Here is a 22,727-nt window from a genome sequence, read left to right on the forward strand (position 1 = left end):
TGATGAGGATGAATGCATTCGTGTAATAATGCTCTCAGTCCTGCCAAGTGGCTTTGGCCAACATTGGCCCCTTGGGGTAGGGTAAGAAGTGGACATTGAGAGTCAGCTCTTACTGGTGTCACTGGTGAAGGAATGAGCTCAAAGAAAGGCTAGTGGTGTCTTTTCTTGGCTTTCAGACAGTTGTATTTATTTTTTTATTACCCCTTTTCTATGGAAAATTTAACAATTTTTAAGCAATTTGTATTTTTCTTGTATACAAACCAGAATCTTTCATATACGTATATGAACTATCCTTCAGTGCAAGCCAGAAAGGCTATTGAATACTGGTAAAAAGGTCATTAACTGGTGGAGATGCGGAACAGGAGGATTACCCTTCATTTGCCTCCTTCTTGTTACTCCACTCTTTCTTTTGGCCCTGGGGTGATGTTGGGTGGGTAATTTACGTACATCCTATATGAAAGGGTCTCTGGTTTGTATGCCCAGGAAAAATATAAATTGCTTGAAAAATTTATATGTTTCTAAGGGGATACAGCCAATACCCTTCATATATGGAGATTTACCCCCTTGGAAAGAGAGAAATGCTGACTAAAAAAAGGGAGTTGGATTCCACCTGGAAAAGCCATACTCTTGGTTGCCTATGTAAGCATTGCTTGCAGTGATTCCTGTAACCTGCTACCAGTCTTGTGAAGGGTTGATCAGTACAGTTCGGTCTCTGGGCATGAGATACTTGAAAAATGAGAGGAAACTCTCGTAAGAAACAATTTGCTGTACTTGGAGAACAGTGACATCTCCTGTGGGAATTGTCCGTTCAGTGGACAGCTACTACATAAAAGGTTCCAAAAAAGCTTTACCATATCCTTCCTTTCCCTTCTTGATAAGAAAAGGACAAAGAGCAACAAATTCTAAGCTACTAAGAACAGGTGCTCATTTTGCATGATCTCATTTGATTCTGCAATGTGTACCATGTTCTGGATGGGGCTTTGGAATAGGAAGAAGAAAGGAAGGAGGACTAATTCACTCCTCACTCACACTTAGTAGAAAAAACATGGTGTATCCTATTGGGGCTTGGTACCTACACCCTTGCTGAGCAGCTATCACTGGTCCCAAGGAGAGTGTTAAGGTACATGTGAGCAACATCCTTCAGGTAGAATAAGGTAAAGGTAGTATGGCTAAGCTAGACACCTCCCCTCATTTACTGGAAACACTGAGAAGTTCGTCCAAAAGGGGAGTGATAGTCCCATGCCCTTAACTTCATGCACTCTCAAGCGTGAAGGGAGGTCAGACTGCTGCACAGAGGAATCATAGGCCTGCTTAATAACCTGATGAAACCAGAAGGAAAGGATGTTCCTAGACACCTTGCGACTACTTGTACTAATGAAAAATCTCATACACTCCAGCCTGTAGGAGTCAGTCCTTTTCTGGTAGTGCTGAAGGTTGAAAACCAGCCACAACAGCATCTCATTCAGGTCTTTGTGGTACCACAAAAGTCTTACAAGGGAGGGAATCAAGAAACTCGAACCTCTCATCCACAACCAGTGGGTTCAGTCTTGGCAACAAACTCCTGAAGAATAAAGAGAAAGGATCTGTACCCTTCTGACTGCCAAATGAGATATTACATGCCATGTAACCAACCCACCCTCTTTACTGAGGCTACAACCAAAAGACCCTCTTTAGTGTTATGTCTCTGTTCAAGGAACATGACCAAGATTTTTAGAGACCTCATAAGGTTTTTAACACAATTATGTCCCACTCTTGGGTTTGAAGCTTCTGGGATGGGCAAGACTGCTTGAAGTTTTTATAAACATGGATAACTCCACAGAAGTGGATTAAGTCAATCCCTTCTGTTTGAAAACCAGTGATAAGAGTTCAACAGTACTCCCTATAGCAGGCATCTGTCACCTAGCTACCACGAAAGATCCTCTCTAGCTTCCCTGATGCAATTAAAGTTTAGTAACAGAATCTCAAGAAGTGAAGGTGGCTTTGCCCAAGGGAAAAATGCTTTCCCAACAACAGACAACCAAGGGCCATTTGCCACAGCCAAGCAGCTTGTACGCTTTGTGATAATAACTGCGCTGCTACCACCCTGAGGTTGCTCAGGCAGTAACCCACTAAGAGGGCTATCAATGCCTACTGCATCAAGAGTTTACCTAGTTAGTTAATCTGCTGCTTGGGAAGGAGATTGGACTTCTGCCAGTTGATTATGAGCCCTAGAATGTGACAAAAAACAAGCAGATGATCCCTGTCCTGGAGAAAGTATTCCCTGGAGGAAGCTAGAACTAGCCAATCATCCAGTTACTAAAGAATACAATACCCTTCAGTTGAGCCACAGCCAAGATTAAGGTGAATAACCAAGTAAACAACTGAATTGGTCACCATTCCAGAGCTCAGGTCCTTGAACTGGAACACTTGGCTTTTTGCAAAGTGGAGGTACTTTTGAGACTCAAATGAATGGATACTGGACAGTATGCATCTTTTAGGTCTGATGGAATCTAACACTGAATGTGCAGTTTCTATCGTGAACCATTCAATGCTGAGAGATCAGTGGCAGGTCTCCAACCCCTAGTTGCCTTCTCTGCAAAGGTGGCTGTAAAAACCCAGAGACCAAAGATCAACTTCAATGGTCCCTTCTTCCATCATCAGTTCCACTTCTGCCAACAAGGCCAGAGATTTCCATGAATCAGAGACTAAGTTTGGAGCAGCATAAGTGTCATAGAGAGGGGGAAGAGGATGTTCTTGAATGGAAGCCTGCACCCATCCTGGGTTTGCCCTTTGGTTGGATTACCTGATGGGTAAACAATCACCTGTTCATCACTCGCTCACCCAAGGATGAAACACCTGTCACGGCATAGCATGTGAGGCAGCTCATCCACAACAATACCTTTGCTGTGGATTTGAAGGCATTGGCTTCTCAAGTGTTTGGAGGTGGAACCCTCCTGATGGGGTCTATTGAGGGGGAGGTTGATTGTCAGTTGACAACTGACATCAGTGAGGTGGCAGTTGTGAAAGCATAATTCCAATACACATATAAGTAATGGTGTGAGACAATACATACCACACAGGGTATCATACAAATTAACATGCAATAACTTCCTTTTTCTCACCTTTATCCTAACATTAAGGGGTTGGTTGCCTGATGAGCCTTCTCCACTGCCTTCTATCAAAGGCATCATCCTCCATATTTTCCTTCACTTTATCTAGCCATTAAATTCTCAGTTTCCCTCTCAATTTTCTTCCTCTAATAGGTTCCTCCCAAGCCCTCTCCACTCTCTCCTCATCATCCATCCTCAACACATGCCCAAACCATCTCAATCGTGACTCTCTTGTCACCTCTGTAATCTTTACTAAGCCTGATTGCCCTTCTTATTTTATCATTTTCCAGTCTCTCAAGCAGTGATATTCCCATAATCCACCTCAGCATTCTCATCTCTGTTCTCTCAAGCTTTACTTCCTCTTTTCTTCTTAGAGCCCATGTTTCTGCTCCATACGTTAATACTGGTCTTATCACTGTGTTATATATCTTGACATATAGCTTGATTGGCATTTTCTTATCACATAGTCCTCCAACCATCTCTCTCCACTTCCCCCATGCAGCTTTTATCCTACTGTTAACTTCAGCCTCACAACCCCCCTCTTGGCTTGAAGTAGATCCTAAGTATTTAAACTTTTCTGCCTGTTTTATAATTGAGCCTCTTCTTTCTTGTACATATTACTATTGTCTCTATCTTCCCTACTGCTAGCAAAACCTGATTTAATCACATTCACCTTTAAGCCACCCCTCTCTAAAGACTCATGCCACTCTCCAGTCATTCACTGTAGGTCCTCCTCATTTTCAGCTGTAATCACCAGATCATCAGCGTACAACTCCCACAGCTCTTCATTCCTGGTCTCTTCACTCAGCACATCCATGACCAGCACAAACAAAAATGGGCTTAATGCTGACCCCTGGTGTAATCCAACCCCATCTTGAAAGTTTTCTTTCCCCAACTGCTGGTATCACATTTGTTCTCATTCTTTTTATATATCATCTCGACCAGCCTAACTAACTTTTCTGGGACTTTCCTTTTCCTTAACACCAAAACATCACTTCTCTTGGGATTTTATCGTATGCATTCTCTAGGTTTATACGTATATGCACAATAGAGCTCCTGGTTTCCCTCTTGCCTCTTTTCCTGTAGCGGTCTTCCTATGCAGATGGTATCCACTGTCCCTCTTCCTCTCATAAATCAATACTGCTGTTTCCCGATCTTTACAATCTCTTAATCTTGCATCCAGTATTCTCTCTAAAACTTTCAATTCATGCTCTTAGTTTAATTCCCCTGTAGTTACCACAATCCATATCTCCCTTCTATTTGCATACATGTACCATTAGGCTTTCCTCCCAGTCCCTTGGCATTTCTTCCTCTTCACATATAGCTCTTAATAAATCCAGCGCCATTCTCCCCCTGGGTAACTAGTATTTATTTCAATTTGGAACTCTGATAGATCTGGTGAATTACCAATCTTCATATGCTCTGCTGCCCATCCAATGGCCATACCTACCCTCCACACCTTGCTTTCCTCTTCTCTGTACCTTACCTCTGCACCCTGTGCATGCCCTATGTTCCAGTCCTTAAATGCTTTTGATTTTCTTTTAATTGATTCTTGCACCTCTCCATTGCACCACCACTTTTATCCTCTCGACACTCCATATCCACTGGCTCTTCCCACCAGCTCCTCTGCTTTCCCCACATATATTTCTCTCACGTCTGCCCAGATATTTTCCCGTTACCCTGTCCAAATTCTATGTTCCCCCTTTCCAGACATCTCTCTCTCACAGTCCTCCTAATTTGCACCCCCTTTTCTCCTTGAAGGTCCCAAATCTTAATTCTAGCTCTTCTCTTTCTCTTCTTGGGTTTCCTGCCTCTCATTTCAAAATCAACACCACCAACCTATGCTGTTTAACACATGCTTCTCCCAAGATCACTGTGCAGTTTGTCATGTTGCTTTTGTTGGCTCCTCTAACCAGGATGTAATTTATTTGGCTCTGCACTCCTCCACTTTCAAACTTCTCAAGTACTTATCTAATTTTGAAACCATGTGTTCATACAGGCCAATTCAAAACTCTTGAGCCATCTCCAATGCATATTCCCCATCTTCATTTCTAATTCTAAATCTGTGTCCTCCGTGTACCTCCTCATACCCATCTCTTCTCTTTTCCACCCTGCCATTCATATCGGCTCCTATTATAACTTTCTCCTCTTTCTCTGCTCTAATGGCAGCCTCAAACTCTTGTCTAAATAATTTTCTCTTGCTCTTGGCACCCCATCTGAGGAGCGTATGCTGATGATATATTTACTACCTTGTCCCCTATTATTATTGGAATCTTTAAAAGCCTATGATTTACTCTCATTACTTCTAACACTTTTTCCTTCCAGCTGTTACTTACTATAATTCCAACTACATTTCTTCCCTCTCTTGACCCGCTGTAATATAGCTTATACCAGTTTCCTATCTCTCTAGTTCCACTCCCTTTTCACCTAGTCTCCTGCCCACACAAGAAATCTATCCTCCTCCAGTCCAACACATCTACTATCTCCCTCAATTTTCCTGTAAGAGTATCTACATTCCATGTACCTGCTCTTATCTTCCACTCCAACTTCTTTGGCTGCAATCGTGACCCCTGCAGTATGCAGTAACATGAATAGGCAGCATACAGTAAGTAACATTACACCTGCAACGACTATTAATATCACAATACATAACATCTAAAAATGAAATGATAGAATGGTTTGCCTACATACGTGGCATCTGCAAGTTTTCTACTAAAAGGAAACTGCACTTGATAACAACACCTTAGTTGACAGGTAATAATAGATAATGTAACCAGACCATACAGATTGGGATTGGTGGGGAAGACTAATCTCTTCCACTTTTATTCACATATTTTGTTACGTATATTTTAAAAAACCTAAAAGATTTGCTGTACTGTATGTATTTCATTCATACAGATACAAAATTGGAGTTCAGTTCTTAAAAGGAACAAGAAAACAATATAAATCCATTCCACAATTTATTCAAGCTTTTTAGCCTCCATTTAATTTCAAACAAATACTTTGTTTAAACATTTTTAGTTCATGATCACGAGAATGTCATGAGGCACTGCGGATAATCTGCTCGAGGAGGTAGATCAAAATTCTTCAATAGTGAATGAAATACATAGTAAGTACTGGGATATTTTCAAATGAAGTAAATCATATGATGATGCTTGTCATTTCATAAACTGTAATCACTTTTGAAGACTTTTAACCCTTGTCCATGAGGCTTTTGTTAACATACAATATCTTAAGTTTTGTGCAGAATAAAAAGTACCTCCAGGTGCATATTTGTGACTTTTACATTTTTTCTACAGGGTCTTGAGATCAAGTGCATTGAGCCTTAAGGTTCCTTATTCAAACACAAGATAGATATTTACTAGTACTGCAATGGTATAAAATGATTTCTGAGGAGAAGTGTGAGAATCTCAACATGATATAATTCCAAAGAATCACATTCTATTGCCTTAATCTCTTTTGATGTAACTACAGTTCATTACATAGGTAAATGCAAATAAAACTATTAATAAACAAAAAGGCTTATCAAAACTAACTGCCAAATAATATAATATGAAGTTTATTTATTGCTACTTGATGATCTAACCAAATGTAAAAAAAAAAAAAAAAAAAAAAAAAAAAAATTTTGATCACAGTCCTCTCAGATGATTTGCATAATAAAAATTAACTGCCTATTATTATAAAAATATCCTTGTAGATTTTATTTTAGTACCATTAAAACGCTAGACCACTGAACAGCAAAATAGTCCACCTAGACACTGCTGTACTTTAAGCATCTGATTGGTACAGCATATAATTATTATTTTCTTTTATATATACTATATATTGTATCACTTTCCTCGTTGTTTACTGAAAAAGTAACTTGAAAATAAATAAAGTTGCTATAAGAATGTTGCAACTAATGCAGTTTGTCTTGAGTGCAGATTAAGAAAGTTACAGCAATTTACAGTATTCAGATATAAGATAGCCTAAGGTAACATTGTATGTTTGTATTTCAAATTAGAAAATCTTATGAATATAAAATATGTACATTCACAATATAGAAACATTTATTCATCTGCTTATTCTCTTACACATTATTCTCCCACTTAAGAATATTAAAAAAGTTATTTGGCATATAGTTTCCTCTCAATTAAGAATTATGCACAAAATATTGTATCCTGTTCACAGGTGCTCAAATGTTACAGAATAATGTTTTTAGGCATAATACATACTGCTATTATTATGTAAGATAAATCACACCTCCCATATTTCCATAGTGACGAGAGTCATTTTTACATTACGTATTTAAAGTTCATAATTACAAAGAATGTTTGGGGTATGGTTAAATCTTGAAATGCTTCTACATCTGTTATGGAAACTTATAAAAACAAACAGGATGAAAGCCAGCTTTTAATTAAGCAATAACAAATCTAATAATTTATAGTCTAAATCTATTCACATGAAACATTTTGAGGTGAACTAGTGAGACATGGAAGAAACAGAAAAGCAATGACATAGATCATAAATTAAGCTAAGACAAGAATATACATAGCCCGAGGACCACAAAACAACCTAAGTGAAGTATACCTAATTTACATACTTCAGATGTCTCCAAGCACCATAAGTTCAATTTAAACAATTTCATGATTGAATTTCCAATGAAGCACCAAGAAAGGCAGACTGAAATGTATGCATCTAAGTTATAAACAAGATATACAGTTAACTACATCATCAGTTATGGTCCTGGTACTTCACATCAGGAACAAAAAACCTACAACCCATGTTAAAAGGTCAACAAAATACAAAAATGCATTATCACATTGGTGGAAAACCTACTGTATTTGGAAGGTACTGAATAATAAAATCTCTGTAGCTAATTGTACGTAAACAGGCAGTAGGTGATCGATATTTTTTATTACTCACTGCATTAAGGCACCGTATTTTTAATGTTTCCTGAGTTAATGTGTGAAATAATGTTAACATCTTTAACTTCAGCTAATTTACCACAAATTGCAAGTATGCCTCAATGTTAATATTCTGAGACACCAAAATGAGTGAAAACTACTAATCTACTGTACACAATTTAAAAGAACAATCCTCCCCCAATGCAATGGAGTAAAGCACCAACCAATAAGTAAATAAATATTTATTTGTGCAACTTGTTTACACTCAGTTGTGGACCCCTGAAAAGGATGCTTGCAGCACCAAACATTTACAACTTGATATTGATCTCGGGATATTCAGTCCGCACAATATGCAGCCGTTAGAAAATACAGAATCTATGTGACTGTGTTCTCTCAACTTGCTGAGAGTTGTCAAGCAGGCAACTGATGCATATCCATACGGCATCATTATTGTGGCACTTATGTCACAACACATGGACACAAACTGCAACTGACCCAGTAAGTTTACTTTAGCTTTCAGGAAATAGATTCTGTAAGGTTTTAACGAGATTAACTTACTAACCGCAAACAAGTCCTTGCTTAAAAATCTATATCCCAACCCGAGTTATCATCTGGAGGAGGTCCTTCAGTATCCGGGGGATACTCGTCGAAATTGCTGCAGTCAATCACAGAACGAACATTTGGGACAATAGGTGGAGTTAAACTGCGATTCTTCAGTCCCTCCCAATAAAAACCTTCAAACCACCTGTGAATGAGCAGAAAAAAGGGGAAAACAATAAAAATCAACAAGAAACAAGAAAAAGTATAGCATGTAGGTAAAAATATAGTTCCTGAATGGAAAATAAAATTAAATTCCTGAATGGAAAATAAAATGAAGCCATGTAGGCAGAGTTTCCCTCTTCTCCCCTTCGTATACAAAGTGAGTTGCCAGATATCTTCCAGTGGCTTGAGGTAGGCCATGTACATAAAGACCTCAGTTTTGTTAGTTATTAAAAATAAAAATCTATTAAAAATTTGTCATGTTCATATATGGAATAAACCTTCCGGTCTTTATGTATAAAGACTTACCTTTGGTGGGAGGATAAAGTAACCTTTAGAACCGACTGGTGGTTTGGCCAGCAAAGGCTCACTTTCTGGTCAATTGTTAGAGCATGGGAAAGAGTTATATGCCTCTGGTCAATTGTTAGAGCATGGGAAGGAGTTATATGCCTCTGGTCAATTGTTAGAGCATGGGAAGGAGTTGTATGCCTCTGATCTGTTAAGTGAAAAATTACTCAGCCAGACATCCAAGCTTTGACACAATGGTAACTCCAGTCTATATTGAGTCTAGGAAGAAAAGAACCAGTAACTGTCGGAGACAAGAAAACCAAGGGTAACCAACAACCTTGTTCTTTGTCAATCCCTCTCCTCCCTTGTAAAGTTAAGTAGGATTTACTTGTTTTCAGAATTTGGATTGTGTAGGAATAACCATAACAGAAAATAGAATGGGTGCTCACTACCTGTATCTGGCCAGTTCCAGCAAATGAAGGCTCAAAATTCTCCCCTGCCTGCTTGGAAGAGGAGAAGAAGAAAGAGAATGGAAGAAATCAGTTGTCTTATTATCTTTCACAACCAACATCCTAGGCAGGATACAACCTGTTCCACTAGGGGCACTGGATGAGCTGCACAACTTGACGAGCATCAGCCACCAAACGCAAGGAAAAAGTGTCCAAGGACCTATGGGCAATGTCCCGTAGGTAGATGGAGGTGAAGGTCGTTTGAAGAACCCATGTACCAGCCTTCAATACCCTATGAACTGACAGGTTCTTTTTAAAGGTGATGGCAAGGACAAAACTTCTAACATCATGAGTTGTTACATTCACTGTATTAGCAACTGCATTAGAAAAATTGCTGTATGCATGTAGGGTTGGTTAGTGAGGCATAAATCTGTAAAGATTGAAAAAAAAAAATAAATAAAAGGGCAATGGTAGGATAGTAAATGAGAGATGGATTGTGTCTAGGAAGTAATTTTTTTTTTATTCCTTAATTTTTATTTATGTATTTATTTAAATGTTTTGTTGTATTAGTTGAAAGGTTGACCCCTACTTATTTCCAGTTCAGCATTACTGGATTTTTTGTGGAACATATATCCACATTATTCATATAAAATTCTCTTAGTATTTGCAAATTTTTTCATAGAGCAATTACGTACTGTATTTTCATATAATTTTCATGACTAAATATTTAGGATGACAGTTTAAGGTATATTTGTAGTTTGAACTATTTAAAAAAAGGCGTTCATAAGTATTTAGAGGGGCTCTATGGTGTTTTGAACTATTAAAACAGGAAGTTATAAGCATTTTTAGAGGGGGTTTCAGTATTCGCAGATGGGTGTGGCCGAATACTGGGTTGTAAAAGTTTTTTCTTTTGGTTTTAAGGCATGATTGAAAGGAGACAACCAATCTCTCCCCTTCTTTGGGTTTGATGATGCTCTATACAGTGGAAGCCCTTATATGTTTTGATAATGTTGTGCACATTTTAGTTTGGGGTTGCCCGTTAGTGTGTATGAACCTACGTGACTATGTGCCAATATTTGGATGTTGAGTGGTATCACAGAAAACACTGTGCTAAATTTCAAAGTTTATCATCAATAATGACATATTAAATTGATTTTATTTCATTATGGAAAGTTGGATCTTTAACTTCCATTGCTCTAAAGCTGTCTAGGTATATTTTACAGAGATGATTCTTACAGATGTGTATAAAAAAAAATTGCAGATAATAGACCTTACTGCTGAGTAACTTGAAGTGAGACACTGGTCAAGGTATATGTTCAGAAATTTTGTTTTGACATTTATGTGCAGTTTACCTTTCCAAGTAGAATGAGTTCAGAATGGTAATGCTGGATCTGCCATATATGTTGATATATTTGATTTAACTGAAATTCCTAGTGTTGAAAGGGCAGGGGTTGTTCTACATGTCAGATGTTTCATAGTTAACGTCTAGAATAAGATAGTTATCGTGTGATTGTGTGTGCATGTGGATTTAATAGGAATTGATTTACTTTTTTGTGTACATATACAAGTTTTCATGTATAAATATATAGTACATAGATTGAAAGGTATTTAGGAAATAATTCAGCTTTAAGAGATTGATTTTTGTACACCTGTGTTTCTTGCCATAGTCATCAACCACAGTTTCTCTCTTGGAAAGCCCCATCATCAATTCTTTCTTGTTCCACCATGGGCTAACAAAAGTCTTCGAGACACTGGTCCAAGATGTTGAGTCCTTTTTAGATAGCTTCACAGAACCTTAACAGGGCATAAAAGTAACTCCTCTGGATCATTATCAACAAAATCACTCTGGGAGGGGATTGAAAAGGACTAATCTGTCATCAAGAACTGAATGATTTTGAGTTGGCTACAAATTCGAAAGCTACAGACACCTGAAAAGGACTAATCTGTCATCAAGAACTGAAGGATTTGAGTTGGCTACAAATTCTGGGAGGGGATTGAAAAGGACTAATCTTTCATCAAGAACTGAAGGATTTTGAGTTGGCTACAAATTCTGGGAGGGGATTGAAAAGGACTAATCTGTCATCAAGAACTGAAGGATTTTGAGTTGGCTATTAATTCGAAAGCTACACACTCCCAACCCCTTGAATATTTGACATTAAAAAAGGAGGCTGTGAAGTTCTCCTACTCTTTTCATTGAGGTTAAGGCTAGTAAGAAAACTTTAAGGGTCAAATTTCTGTCTGATGAATCCCATAAGGGTTCATAGTGCATGAGTGAGGCTGCTAAGGACCAGGGTCAAATCCCAGTTAGGAAGTTAAAGTTTTTTTGGGAAGTTCCAAATTTCTCAGGAACATGAGGAGAAAAGGTTTACTCCTTTCAGGTATAGAGCAGCACTGTAACCTTTTATTGTTGACGGAGAAAGTAGCTTCTCCCTATAGAGGAAAATGAGGAAGTTGGCTACTAGCTGAATAGAAGTTCTAAGTAACCCCATTAACAACACCAATGATAGTAGAAGGCCCATTTCCCTTCTTGGGACATGGCTGTAAATAATTTCCTGAGATAGCCAGCCATCTCTGTTGCTGTTCTGTTCCAACTACGAAGAGATGGACCCTACTGATTGGTGGAACCTCTTGATGTGTGGTTGACAAAGGAGGTTGTGGCAGGGAAAATCTCTCTTGGTGTCTAGTTTAGCTGGGCCAGCAGGTCGGGATACCACTTGGTTAGTGGTGGCAAGGGAGCCACCACCAGTGTCATTTTGAGGGTCTGAGAGATTATTACCCTATTGATTACTTGGCGGAACAGGCAAAAGGGAGGAAAGGTGTTGGCACGCCACCTTGGTGGCTGCGAGTTCGATTCTTGGGCATTCCATTGAGGAGTGAGAGATGTGTATTTCTGGTGACAGAAGTTCACTCTTAACATGGTTTAGAAGTCACATAGAGCTATTGGTCCCGTTGCTGAATAACCACTGGTTCCATGCAACGTAAAAACACCGTATACAAACAAACTGTAGATACTAGATTAAAGTAAAATGTATATTCCATTATATAACTTACTCTTGCCTCACATATTGAAAAGTGGCCACCAAATACATTCAAATCCAATGAGTACCAGTATGCCATTTCTCCTCTCTGAGTTTGGTTGCTCACATGCATTGTCCTTGTTGCAACCTTTATTAACCTAATAAAGAACCTCCATTTCAGATTAGCTTGTTTCACATCTCATCCCACCCAACATGGCACAGGAAGAAACAAGCTAAGATAGTGGAGTTTTACAGTTAACGACACTGACACGTCCATACACCAATAGTTACCTCTCTCTCTCTCTCTCTCTCTCTCTCTCTCTTCTCTCTCTCTCTCTCTCTCTCCTCCTCTCTCTCTCTCTCTCTCTCTCTCTCTCTCTCTCTCTTCTCTGACTCAAATGGCAGGTAAGGTCAACTAGTGCCTATGTTTCATGCACTGCACTTAAAATACTGATACTATACATTACATCCATGTTACATTATGTTTTAAGCCAGTGTGGAAGTAAACATAACATATTCACAACACCAGATGCCCTTTTGCTAAATACCTAGAGAAATCACAGATCTAGGATCAGACAAGAGGAAAGGATGAAACAAAAAGAGTAGGAGAGAGGAAGGAAAGACGGAGGATGAAATTTGCAGGCAACAGGAAGCAGACCACTACAGTGCCTTTCAGCAAATGCTGGCCCCTCATACAGCAGCCAACCACAGGAAGCCCCGCATGCCTCCTCCAACCTGCAGCTCCTACTCTCACCCCCAGAAGGTGCAATGACCCCATAATTAACCCCCTCCACAGGAAGCAATTAACCATTACCCAGATACACCTTTTCAAATTTTTCAGGAATGGCAATGACTCAGTCATGGTGGGTCTGCCAAAGTCACCTAGAGAGAAACAAGTCTTGGATGCTCCTCAATAGTTTTGCAACGAGAATCTTAAAACATTCCGAGAGTCTTTTCCAGACTTAACAAGGGGGCTGGTGTCTCACTTTGCCTCAGGACCAATGGTGGACCTCAGTTTACCTACCAGCCATGAATTCAGGGATTTCATTGGCAATGGGGAGTACATCATCTTGTTACTTCCCCCGCACTACCCGCAGTCTGATGACCATGCAGAGGCGGCTGTGAAGCACCTTATACTGAAGACGGTACCCTCTGGCAACATCAACTGTGAAGACTTTGACTATGGCCTCTTGGAGTTACAGAACACTCCAAACTTTATGGGCCACTCTCCTGCACAAATCCTATATATGTCCACCCACTTTGCTCCTGTGTGCCTGCTCATCATCAGTCATTCTCGCAGGAATGGCTAAAGAAAGGCGAGGACTAAGATTGTTTTGCTGCCACCAGAGCCGAACTTGTACAGAGGTTGTACAACCAACTTGCACGTCGCTTACCTAGGCTAGAAGTTGGACAGTCACTCACCTTTGGGACAAGGTTGAGATTGTCATGAGCCAATTGAAGAGTACATTGGAGGAACTGGCACATCCTGTACCCAGTATCAACCCCTGGGGCTTACCCTTTACCTTGCATTCCTTTGGACCTTCACATGGACGCAAGAGAGACCTCAAACAGCTCTCCTACAGCCCCACTTAGATCACCCAGGTTTTCCAGATGAAGAACCCACTCTAGAGGGGACTATAAGTGTGAAGGGGGGAGGGAGGTGTAGATACTATGATCTATGTATATGGAACATGTATTTGTCACAGTATAATGGATTCTCTCCTTCATTGTACATAAGTGTGAAGGGGGGAGGGAGGTGTAGATACTATGATCTATGTATATGGAACATGTATTTGTCACAGTATAATGGATTCTCTCCCCCATTGTACATAACACTAATATATTGATAAGTAGCAACTGTATTCTTGCCTCACATTTATGTTCAGTACACATGCCACTTCCACTCTGAGTTCATTTACTCACATGCATTATCCTTGTTGCACTGTAACCTTTCCTATTACAGAATCTACATTTTAGATGAGCTTGATGTCTCATCCCAGCCAACAATTTCTACATCACCTAGCACATATCTTTTTCCTCAAACAATTACGAGGGGATGTTAGCTAACAAACTGCCACTGCTGCTTTGTTCTTAACACACTTGAATTCTTCTGTTTGTAACTTGCCTTTCGAGCAAAGTAAGTTTTAGTAAGTTACGTTAGGAGAACTGTAAAAATAACACGAATACTACTTACTTGTGTTTCTGAATATCCTTAATTCCTCCTCTCTGGTAACCTAAACGTTCTGCAGGATTATCTCTGCAAAGCCGCTTGATAAGTCCATTTGCAGTCTTTGTGATGTTTCTGGGAAACTCAACAGCATCAATGCCTTTCAAGATAGAATTATAGGTTTTCATTGGATCTGGACCAGTGAATGGAGGGGTTCCTGTAAAAATTAAGTTATAAAATTAGAATGCGAATATGCTCAATACAGTAATATACTTTATACACAAAAATTATTGAAATTCAATGCAAACTGTACCTGCATACATAAAATTATCACACGATCCCATGAATAAATCCATGTCAAGAATAAAATAAAAAACTTTATACATTCATACTTAAATGCTAATTACTGCAGCTACATGAAATACTAATCTTATACTTTTCCTCATTCTTGGGAAACAAATTTTCTCCAGTTTTAGGAAGCAAGCTTATGCAAACTTACCTGTGAGGAGTTCAAACATAAGGACTCCAAGAGACCAGTAATCTGCAGAAATGTCATGACCCTTATTCAAAATTACTTCTGGTGCTACATATTCAGGAGTTCCACAGAATGTCCATGTCTTTCTTCCAACCTACAGGAGATAATTTGTATCAATACACTGTGCACATCAAGTGTTTTATCTAAAATTCTGGTACTATACTGGTGTATTCCTAGAAACTCATACATACTAGTATCTGGCTCTTATGATGTGTACAAGTCATAAAAGCACTCAATAGAAAGCACCTCCACCTTGGCACTCGCTGAATAATTGTAGCCTACCCATGGCTGGGTGAATTACTGTATCCATATTGGAGCATTTTGCATAAAATATAAAAGTATACCACAAATATACAGTTGACTATGAAGCCTTAAGGACTATGCAAATCCCTAATTAAGGAATGTTTTCATAACAGTAAACTTACCAAGTGAATAACCTGAGGTTACCATATCAGTAATCAAGCCACTTTCACCACATTCAGTTCAACTATTCTTCAGACAACCTACTAATACTGTATACATATAAACCAGACAGCTGAAACTATACATCTTTCAATCTTCTTAGCAAATGCAAGTGCTACATCACCATATACCCAAGACCACTTCCACAATGGTCTGCACAGTTTAACAATGTTACATGAAATAGTTGTCTCTCTTAAAAGACACATGATGTTTACTCATTTTTGTAGCTACTGCTACTGTATTTTGAAAATCGTATGTTAAAAAGTAGATAAAAAGCAGTAATCTAAAGTAAATATTTCACAATATTTTCCTGTCAACTGAAGTTTTCACTACCTGCTTAAGAACTGGAGCCAAGTTATTGACATTTTCAAGCAATTAGAGCTGAAAAAAATTAGGCCTAAGATAATGCTGGATAAAAAGAACCACTTTTGCCAACAGAAAGAACAAATTTTAAAAAAAATAACAAAAATTAACACAATCCACACTAATGAAAAAAATACTGTCCTTGATGAGCAGGATAGCTACTTCCAAGTTTCTAGTTCTTTGTAAATAATACAGTAAACTTCATAAATGCCCTGCGTTTTTTCTTTTTGACCACTATACGTATATTTCACAAAAACTTATCACCATTATGAACTAGCAAGCTACTGGTATCACCATTATGAACTAGCAAGTTACTGCTGTTTTAAATTATGTGTTTGGACAGGGTCAGAATTGCCACTTGTGTATTTTGTTACAATCACAGTAGTGTGGAACAAAATTTTCTAGTGAAGTGGTCTCTACACCACTCCTACAGTACATGTATTAAAAACCTTGATGACTAACTGGTTTTCAAAACATTACTACAATGGAAAACCCATAAAGAATAATTCTCTCACCTGTAGTTTCTTTGCAAAGCCAAAATCTACAAGTTTGACATATCCCTTTAGATCGAGAAGCAGGTTTTCTGGCTTAAGGTCACGGTAGATGATACCTTGGGAGTGCAGATAATCAAAAGCTTCAACCACGCAAGCTGTATAGAACCGTGTTGTTTGGTCATCAAAATTTCCTCTGTCCCTGTAATCGAAATGAAAACCAGATGAATTAGACCACATTGGGAAAACTATTTGTGGTACTGTATGGTACAGTATCTTTTCAAGTATCAAAATCTTCGTACGGAAATGCTTCAATTCTGATAGCTCACACTAATGCTGTATGTACAGAGGAAACCTAATACAGATGTACCTCAATTTTCAGTATATACTAACTAAACACCCAAAGTTTTCACTAACTGAAAGACTTATACTATAAAGGAACGATGAACTTGTACATTTAGCAAGTTATATACAAATCACAATTGAATGAAATTTGATTTGCAAAATGCACAAATCACAATTGAAAGAAAATAATTTGCAAAATGCCTAGATAATTGCTTTTTCTATGCAATATGCATACAGTGTGTATGGTACAAAAATATAGTATGGTACAGTATTGCAAAACATTCTCTAAGTTAATAGTCTAAGGCATTTCTAATGTAACTAAATATTTAAGCATTTTGGCCCACTCAATTCCATTACTACCTAAAATCTTAGTTGTATTATGCTAAAAATTCAAACGGAAAACATGATGAACAAGAGGGTTCACTTTCCTCACTCTTATGGGAATAGCAGTAGCTGGATTTTCATAATTAGTTCCTTTTAGTACAGTACTGTTCAATACTTTTACATACATACTCATATATATCCAAGAGCAATACTGATACCTGCAATTACTTTGCACAGAAGCTTCTGGCAGAACCCTATATGGTAACTAAAAGTTTCAAATTCTTTAGAATTTAACATGTTGCATATAGTAGCCCTTTCAGCAGTACGTACTGAACTTTCAAAAGTACTGAAAAGTCAGATTATAAAATTGAGAATTCATCAGTTCACTGCAACTTTTTCACTTGTTGCATTTACACACAACTATCTCTACTACACTGTATGTGCAGTACTAAATTTCATTCATAAATCTGATTTAAATAATGTTTTGCTTCCTTATAAAAATATCTAATATTTTGCCCTTTCTACCACAAACATAATGCATTTGCATATCATCTAGTATTTCTAGCTACATAAATACAGGGTGATCATTCCTTGCCTCCTCAGATGCAATTCCTTCTGGCACATATGTTTAATTTAGATATAATTTTAGCATTTTGCAGCAGTATTGATATAAACTTCAAATCTTCCTAATTTTGAGATATTTGAAGTCCATTCTTATACATCTTACAGCTTGTATGTTTGTTATATTTACTCATTCACTTTCAAACTGCATACACAATTTACAGTAACTTTTAAATTCACAGACTTAGGATACCGTATTATGCAAATTCTAAATAAGAATGGATACTGAATGTATCATAGGGAGGAAGTAATTTCACCTTATACTGTATCTGTATCATGGCTACAATCTCTACATATTTCTCTCATTAACAAAGAAAATTATTATATAACTTAAAACCATGCTTTGAATGGTATGTAATGCAATTCACACCCCTATATCAATTTTATTACATATACTTTTTGTCACAAATATAATTTGGGGATAAAATATAGTTCGTTTTAGTAACTTCATACAACCCCAGGTGGTTTTATTAGTGATAGCACTTAAAAATACCCATTTAATTATGTTCCGAGTACAGTATTTGTATGTCATCGATATAAGATGTCACTGAAAACTTAGGTAACAATATATAGACCCTATAATAAAATTTTACAAACACTGTGCTTATGATATGGGACAGCTTGTAATTACATATTTTTCAACAGATACCTGAATTCTTTAATTAGATGATTTTATTAGCATAGCACATAATGTGAAAATAAAGTAATACAGTTTTAAAATCTGGAATAGCCCTACTAAAGTAGTAAAAAGAAATGAAAGCAGCCAATCATATAAGTAATGAGTGAACCCTCTTATTAAACGCATATTCAGAATGATTTGTTATTTCTAACATTATTTCTATATAGAGTACAGTTTACAGTTTCTGAAAGCACACCATCTACTAATACTAATGATGTAATATACTAAACTCATGAAGGATAAAATTGATGTGTAACATTGATCATAATGATGATCGTGATAATGAAGGAATTGAAACCCCAATTTAGTGATTATCTCATCCTAATTATTTCTAATCTCTGACCAAGGAGTCCAGTGTAATGACATCAACAGACTCAATGATGATATATGAAGAGTAAGAAATCTCCCTTAAAGTAATTGCACCAAAGAATTTCCTGGCATATTCCTGCATGCAATAAAGGAACTTTCTTCCATGTGTGCAAGTACCATATGCGTATAGCACTATTTAGCAAATCCTTGCTAACTGAGGTCAATTAAAATAAATTAGTGGTATAATTACTACTTAGTAGTGATATACTACTAAGTTGGAAATGCAAAAACACACATAGGGAAAGATGTTAAATGCACAAAGTTTTATACAGTTAATAAGAAATTATTTTCTTCTCAAGTTCAATTCCATAACCAAACCATAATATACTAGTTAAAGATTAAGGCTAGGGAGCAATTTTTTTTAAAGCTAGCACCTTATAATTTTTTAAGGATTAACATCTTTTCTCCACTTTACCAATATCTAGGGGAAAATATTCCTCTTGGTAGTCTTGGGAATACTGATTCAACATCATTGTGCCATTTGACACATTCCATTTTAGGTAAAATGCCTCCACTGACGTTACATGAAGATATTAAATTTTCTGAGGAGTAGATTATTTTAATTATCTGTGCAAGGTATTCCAGGGGCCAATCATTAAGAAATTTGGCTATGCAATGGTAAATATAAAATGTCTTACTTTACTAGATGACCTAAAATTTTGTAACGACACTTGCAGGCTTAAAAATACTTAAAAGCATTTAGAAGGGTTACTTTTGCCAAATTATGTTTTAGAAATTTTGTACTTAAACTAGTTATCCAGAATGTTTTGTTTTTTCTTTTTTTTTTACCAACATAGTAAACAGATTATCAGGACTATTGTGGCATTTCAGCAACAAGATTAAAACAATTTCATGACAAATTAAACAGTAAGGTTAGTTGGCCCAACCCAAACAATGTGGATTTACATAATTTACTTGATTTTTTTGTCTCAGTGATATTATAGACCAGTGGTTCCCAAACTTGACCATACCAAGGACCCCCAGATCTGATGAGTCCCAGCCAATCACAAGTAGTATTCATTATCACCCCAACCAGTTCAATGTAGTACATTTATTATTTGCATATTCCTGCACAAAGTACGTATAAGTAAATATATGAAATATTTTCAATATTTTTAATTGCTTTAAATTCAATACAAAGTCAAATTGGTGAAAATAGTCACAATTTTTTTCTGGAGTTGGAAAAAATATACATTTTTTTCATTGTGTTGCAGAACCCCTAACGCCTTCTCCTAGACCCCAGTTTGGGAACCACAGACATAGACTATATAGTAAGGGAATTTTGGCATCAGAACTGGCTGAACCAAGAAAAAATTTTTAACAATATAATTCTTTCAACAATTTGTTCTAATAGGTCCCTATTGTTAGCAAAAAAAGCCCTAATGTCTGGGGCCCCTAGCAAAATTTTTAGTAGGGCAAAAACCTCCCTAAAATCGCGAATTTTAACATTTTTGCATCATGCTCTAAACTACGCATTTTATCGAGAACATTATTACTGTATATCATATACAAAATTAAATTAGATAATGATGTATAATTTGCTCTGTTAGTATAGTACATACTTATGATTAAAAAAAGGTTGATGTTAAAACCTGAAAATGTATATTTTCCAAATTTCATCTTTTAACTTTTTAAAATAGGCATTTTCTGAAAAAATTTTCATTGCAATTTGAAAATATATCAAATATTCTATATAATGGTGTATAATAATATATATCTTACTCAATTTGTAAAGGTGTTATGGTTCAAAAAAGGGTTCCCAATTAGGTAAACTCCATTTAGGAAGGGAATCTAAGGGTTGAACTAGGTAAAAATTTGTAACCAAATAATTCCTTTACCAGTGTGTTCTGATAGGTTGCTAGTATGTGTATTAGCCAAAAAAAAAAAAAAAGAAAAAAAAAAAATCCTAATGCCCTGGGGCCCCTAGCAAAGTTTTTGGAGGGCAAACCACCACACAGCAATTTTTTTCATACATTTTCACATTATATACTCCTAAACATACATTTTATCGAAAACATTATTACTATATGTATATGACATTAAAGTACATTAAATTACCTTTCTAATGATTTATAATGATGTATACACTTTGTGGTATTAGTATAACATCAATGATTTGACAAAGGTTGATATTAAAACCATGAAAATGCATAATTTTTGAATTTTGTCATTCAACTCTTTTAATGAGCATTTTCTAAAAACAGCTTCACTGTACTTTAATATATAATATTGTTTCTATTCATTTATTGTCTGCATAATGGTCTATAATAATGTATATTTTACTCAATTTGTGAAGATGGAACTGCATGGTTTTGAAAACGTTCCCAATAAAGTTCCCATAAGTGCGCTACTTTTATATTTGATATATGAGATACGTAAATAAAAAAGTTTCCCATACATGAAATAACAATTTATATGAATAGCAACTTCTCAAGATTAAAAATGGTCTCATTTGCTATGGCCTGACCTGACCCAGCTGTAAAGTATTTTTTAAATGCCTCAAAATTAAAAATGCATTTTGATGAAAAAAGTTTTTTTTTTTGTAGATGAATAAATTGTCTACACAATGGTTTATACCAATGTATATTGTACCAGTTAGTAGGCTATGTATTATATATCTGGTGAAATTTGGAAAACGGTTACTTATGAAATTCTCGAAACTCTTAGTAGGTTTCAGCATCTGTGTAAAATCATGCATTTTCAGTTTGTTATGTAACCTTCTTCCAAATTTCACCAGATATATAATACATAGCCTACTGATCGGGTACAATATACATTGGTATGCACCATTATGTATACAATTTATTCATATATGAAAAAAAAGTAGTTTTCCATCAAAATGGATTTTTTTTAAATCATTGAGCATTTTGAAAAAAAGTTACGACCGGATCAGGTCGGGCCACAGCAAATGAGACAATTTCTAAACTAAGAATTTGCTATGGTCAAAATGATTATATCATTTCATTCATTAAATTGTTATTTCAAGAGCAGAAAACATTTTGAATTATTTCATATATCGAACTTAAAAGTAGCACACTTATGAAAATTCATTGGGTACATTTTCAAAACCCTGCGTACCACCTTCACAAATTGAGTAAAATATACATTTTTATACATTATAGAGACAAATTTATTGGGAGAATGTTATACATGTATATTAATAGAGCAGCAAAGTTATTTTTAGAAAAGAAGGTTGAAAGACAAAATTTTAAAAAAATGCATTTTCAGGGTCTTAGCACCAACCAATGTCGAATCATAGGTACTATGATACACAAAGTATACATAATTATATATCATTAGAAAGGTGATTTGATCTACCTTAATTTCATCTATAATAATGTTTTTGATAAAATCCATTGTTAGGAGTTTCATGTGACAATGTAATAAAAATAGCATTTTCAGGGGGTTTTACCCCCTAAAAATTTTGCTAGGGATTTGGGGGGGTGGGGTAAAACTAGGGACCCATCAAAACACATTGGTGAAGAAATTACTTGGTTACAAGTTTTTTCCAGGTTTGACCCTTAGATTCCCTTCCTAATATCTCTGTATGTACTATACTTCTGAAATGCTGTTAGTTCTGTTGACACTGGTGAAAATGATAATGTTTTGATAAGCTGCCTGTTTATCTCCCATTTTACATAAAAAAAAAGTGAAGCTAATGGTATTCCTGTGAAATAACTAATGTATCAGTTCCACAATGGTATTCCCATGGTATCCCTCTTAAGTAACCAATGAATGTTACAAAGCCATAAAAAAACAGGACTCCATAAAAAAGTACCAATCACATGAAAATGGATGTTAGAATATACAAAATTATATATAGGAATGGTATGTACAATATAATATCACAAAAAACTTGAAAAATATTAAAAATATTTTTATT

At 36.5% G+C, this 22,727-nt stretch overlaps 1 protein-coding gene across 2 annotated transcripts in view; it reads right to left on the bottom strand.

The window, feature by feature from the left end:
• Positions 1-6,036: 6,036 nt before the first annotated feature.
• The window catches only part of LOC135217138 (cGMP-dependent protein kinase, isozyme 2 forms cD4/T1/T3A/T3B-like), a 679,403-nt gene continuing 662,712 nt past the window's right edge, over positions 6,037-22,727 (bottom strand). For both annotated transcript variants that reach the window (XM_064252849.1, XM_064252848.1), the window contains 4 exons: positions 16,531-16,708; positions 15,155-15,284; positions 14,683-14,872; positions 6,037-8,720 (listed from right to left, as the gene is read on the bottom strand). In XM_064252849.1, coding sequence (XP_064108919.1) covers positions 8,555-8,720; positions 14,683-14,872; positions 15,155-15,284; positions 16,531-16,708 — 664 coding nt within the window. In that variant the 3' untranslated portion in view covers positions 6,037-8,554. The remainder of the gene's footprint in view (positions 8,721-14,682; positions 14,873-15,154; positions 15,285-16,530; positions 16,709-22,727) is intronic.

This window comes from Macrobrachium nipponense, chromosome 7, assembly GCF_015104395.2.
Source record: "Macrobrachium nipponense isolate FS-2020 chromosome 7, ASM1510439v2, whole genome shotgun sequence".
Taxonomy (NCBI): Eukaryota; Metazoa; Arthropoda; class Malacostraca; order Decapoda; family Palaemonidae; genus Macrobrachium; species Macrobrachium nipponense.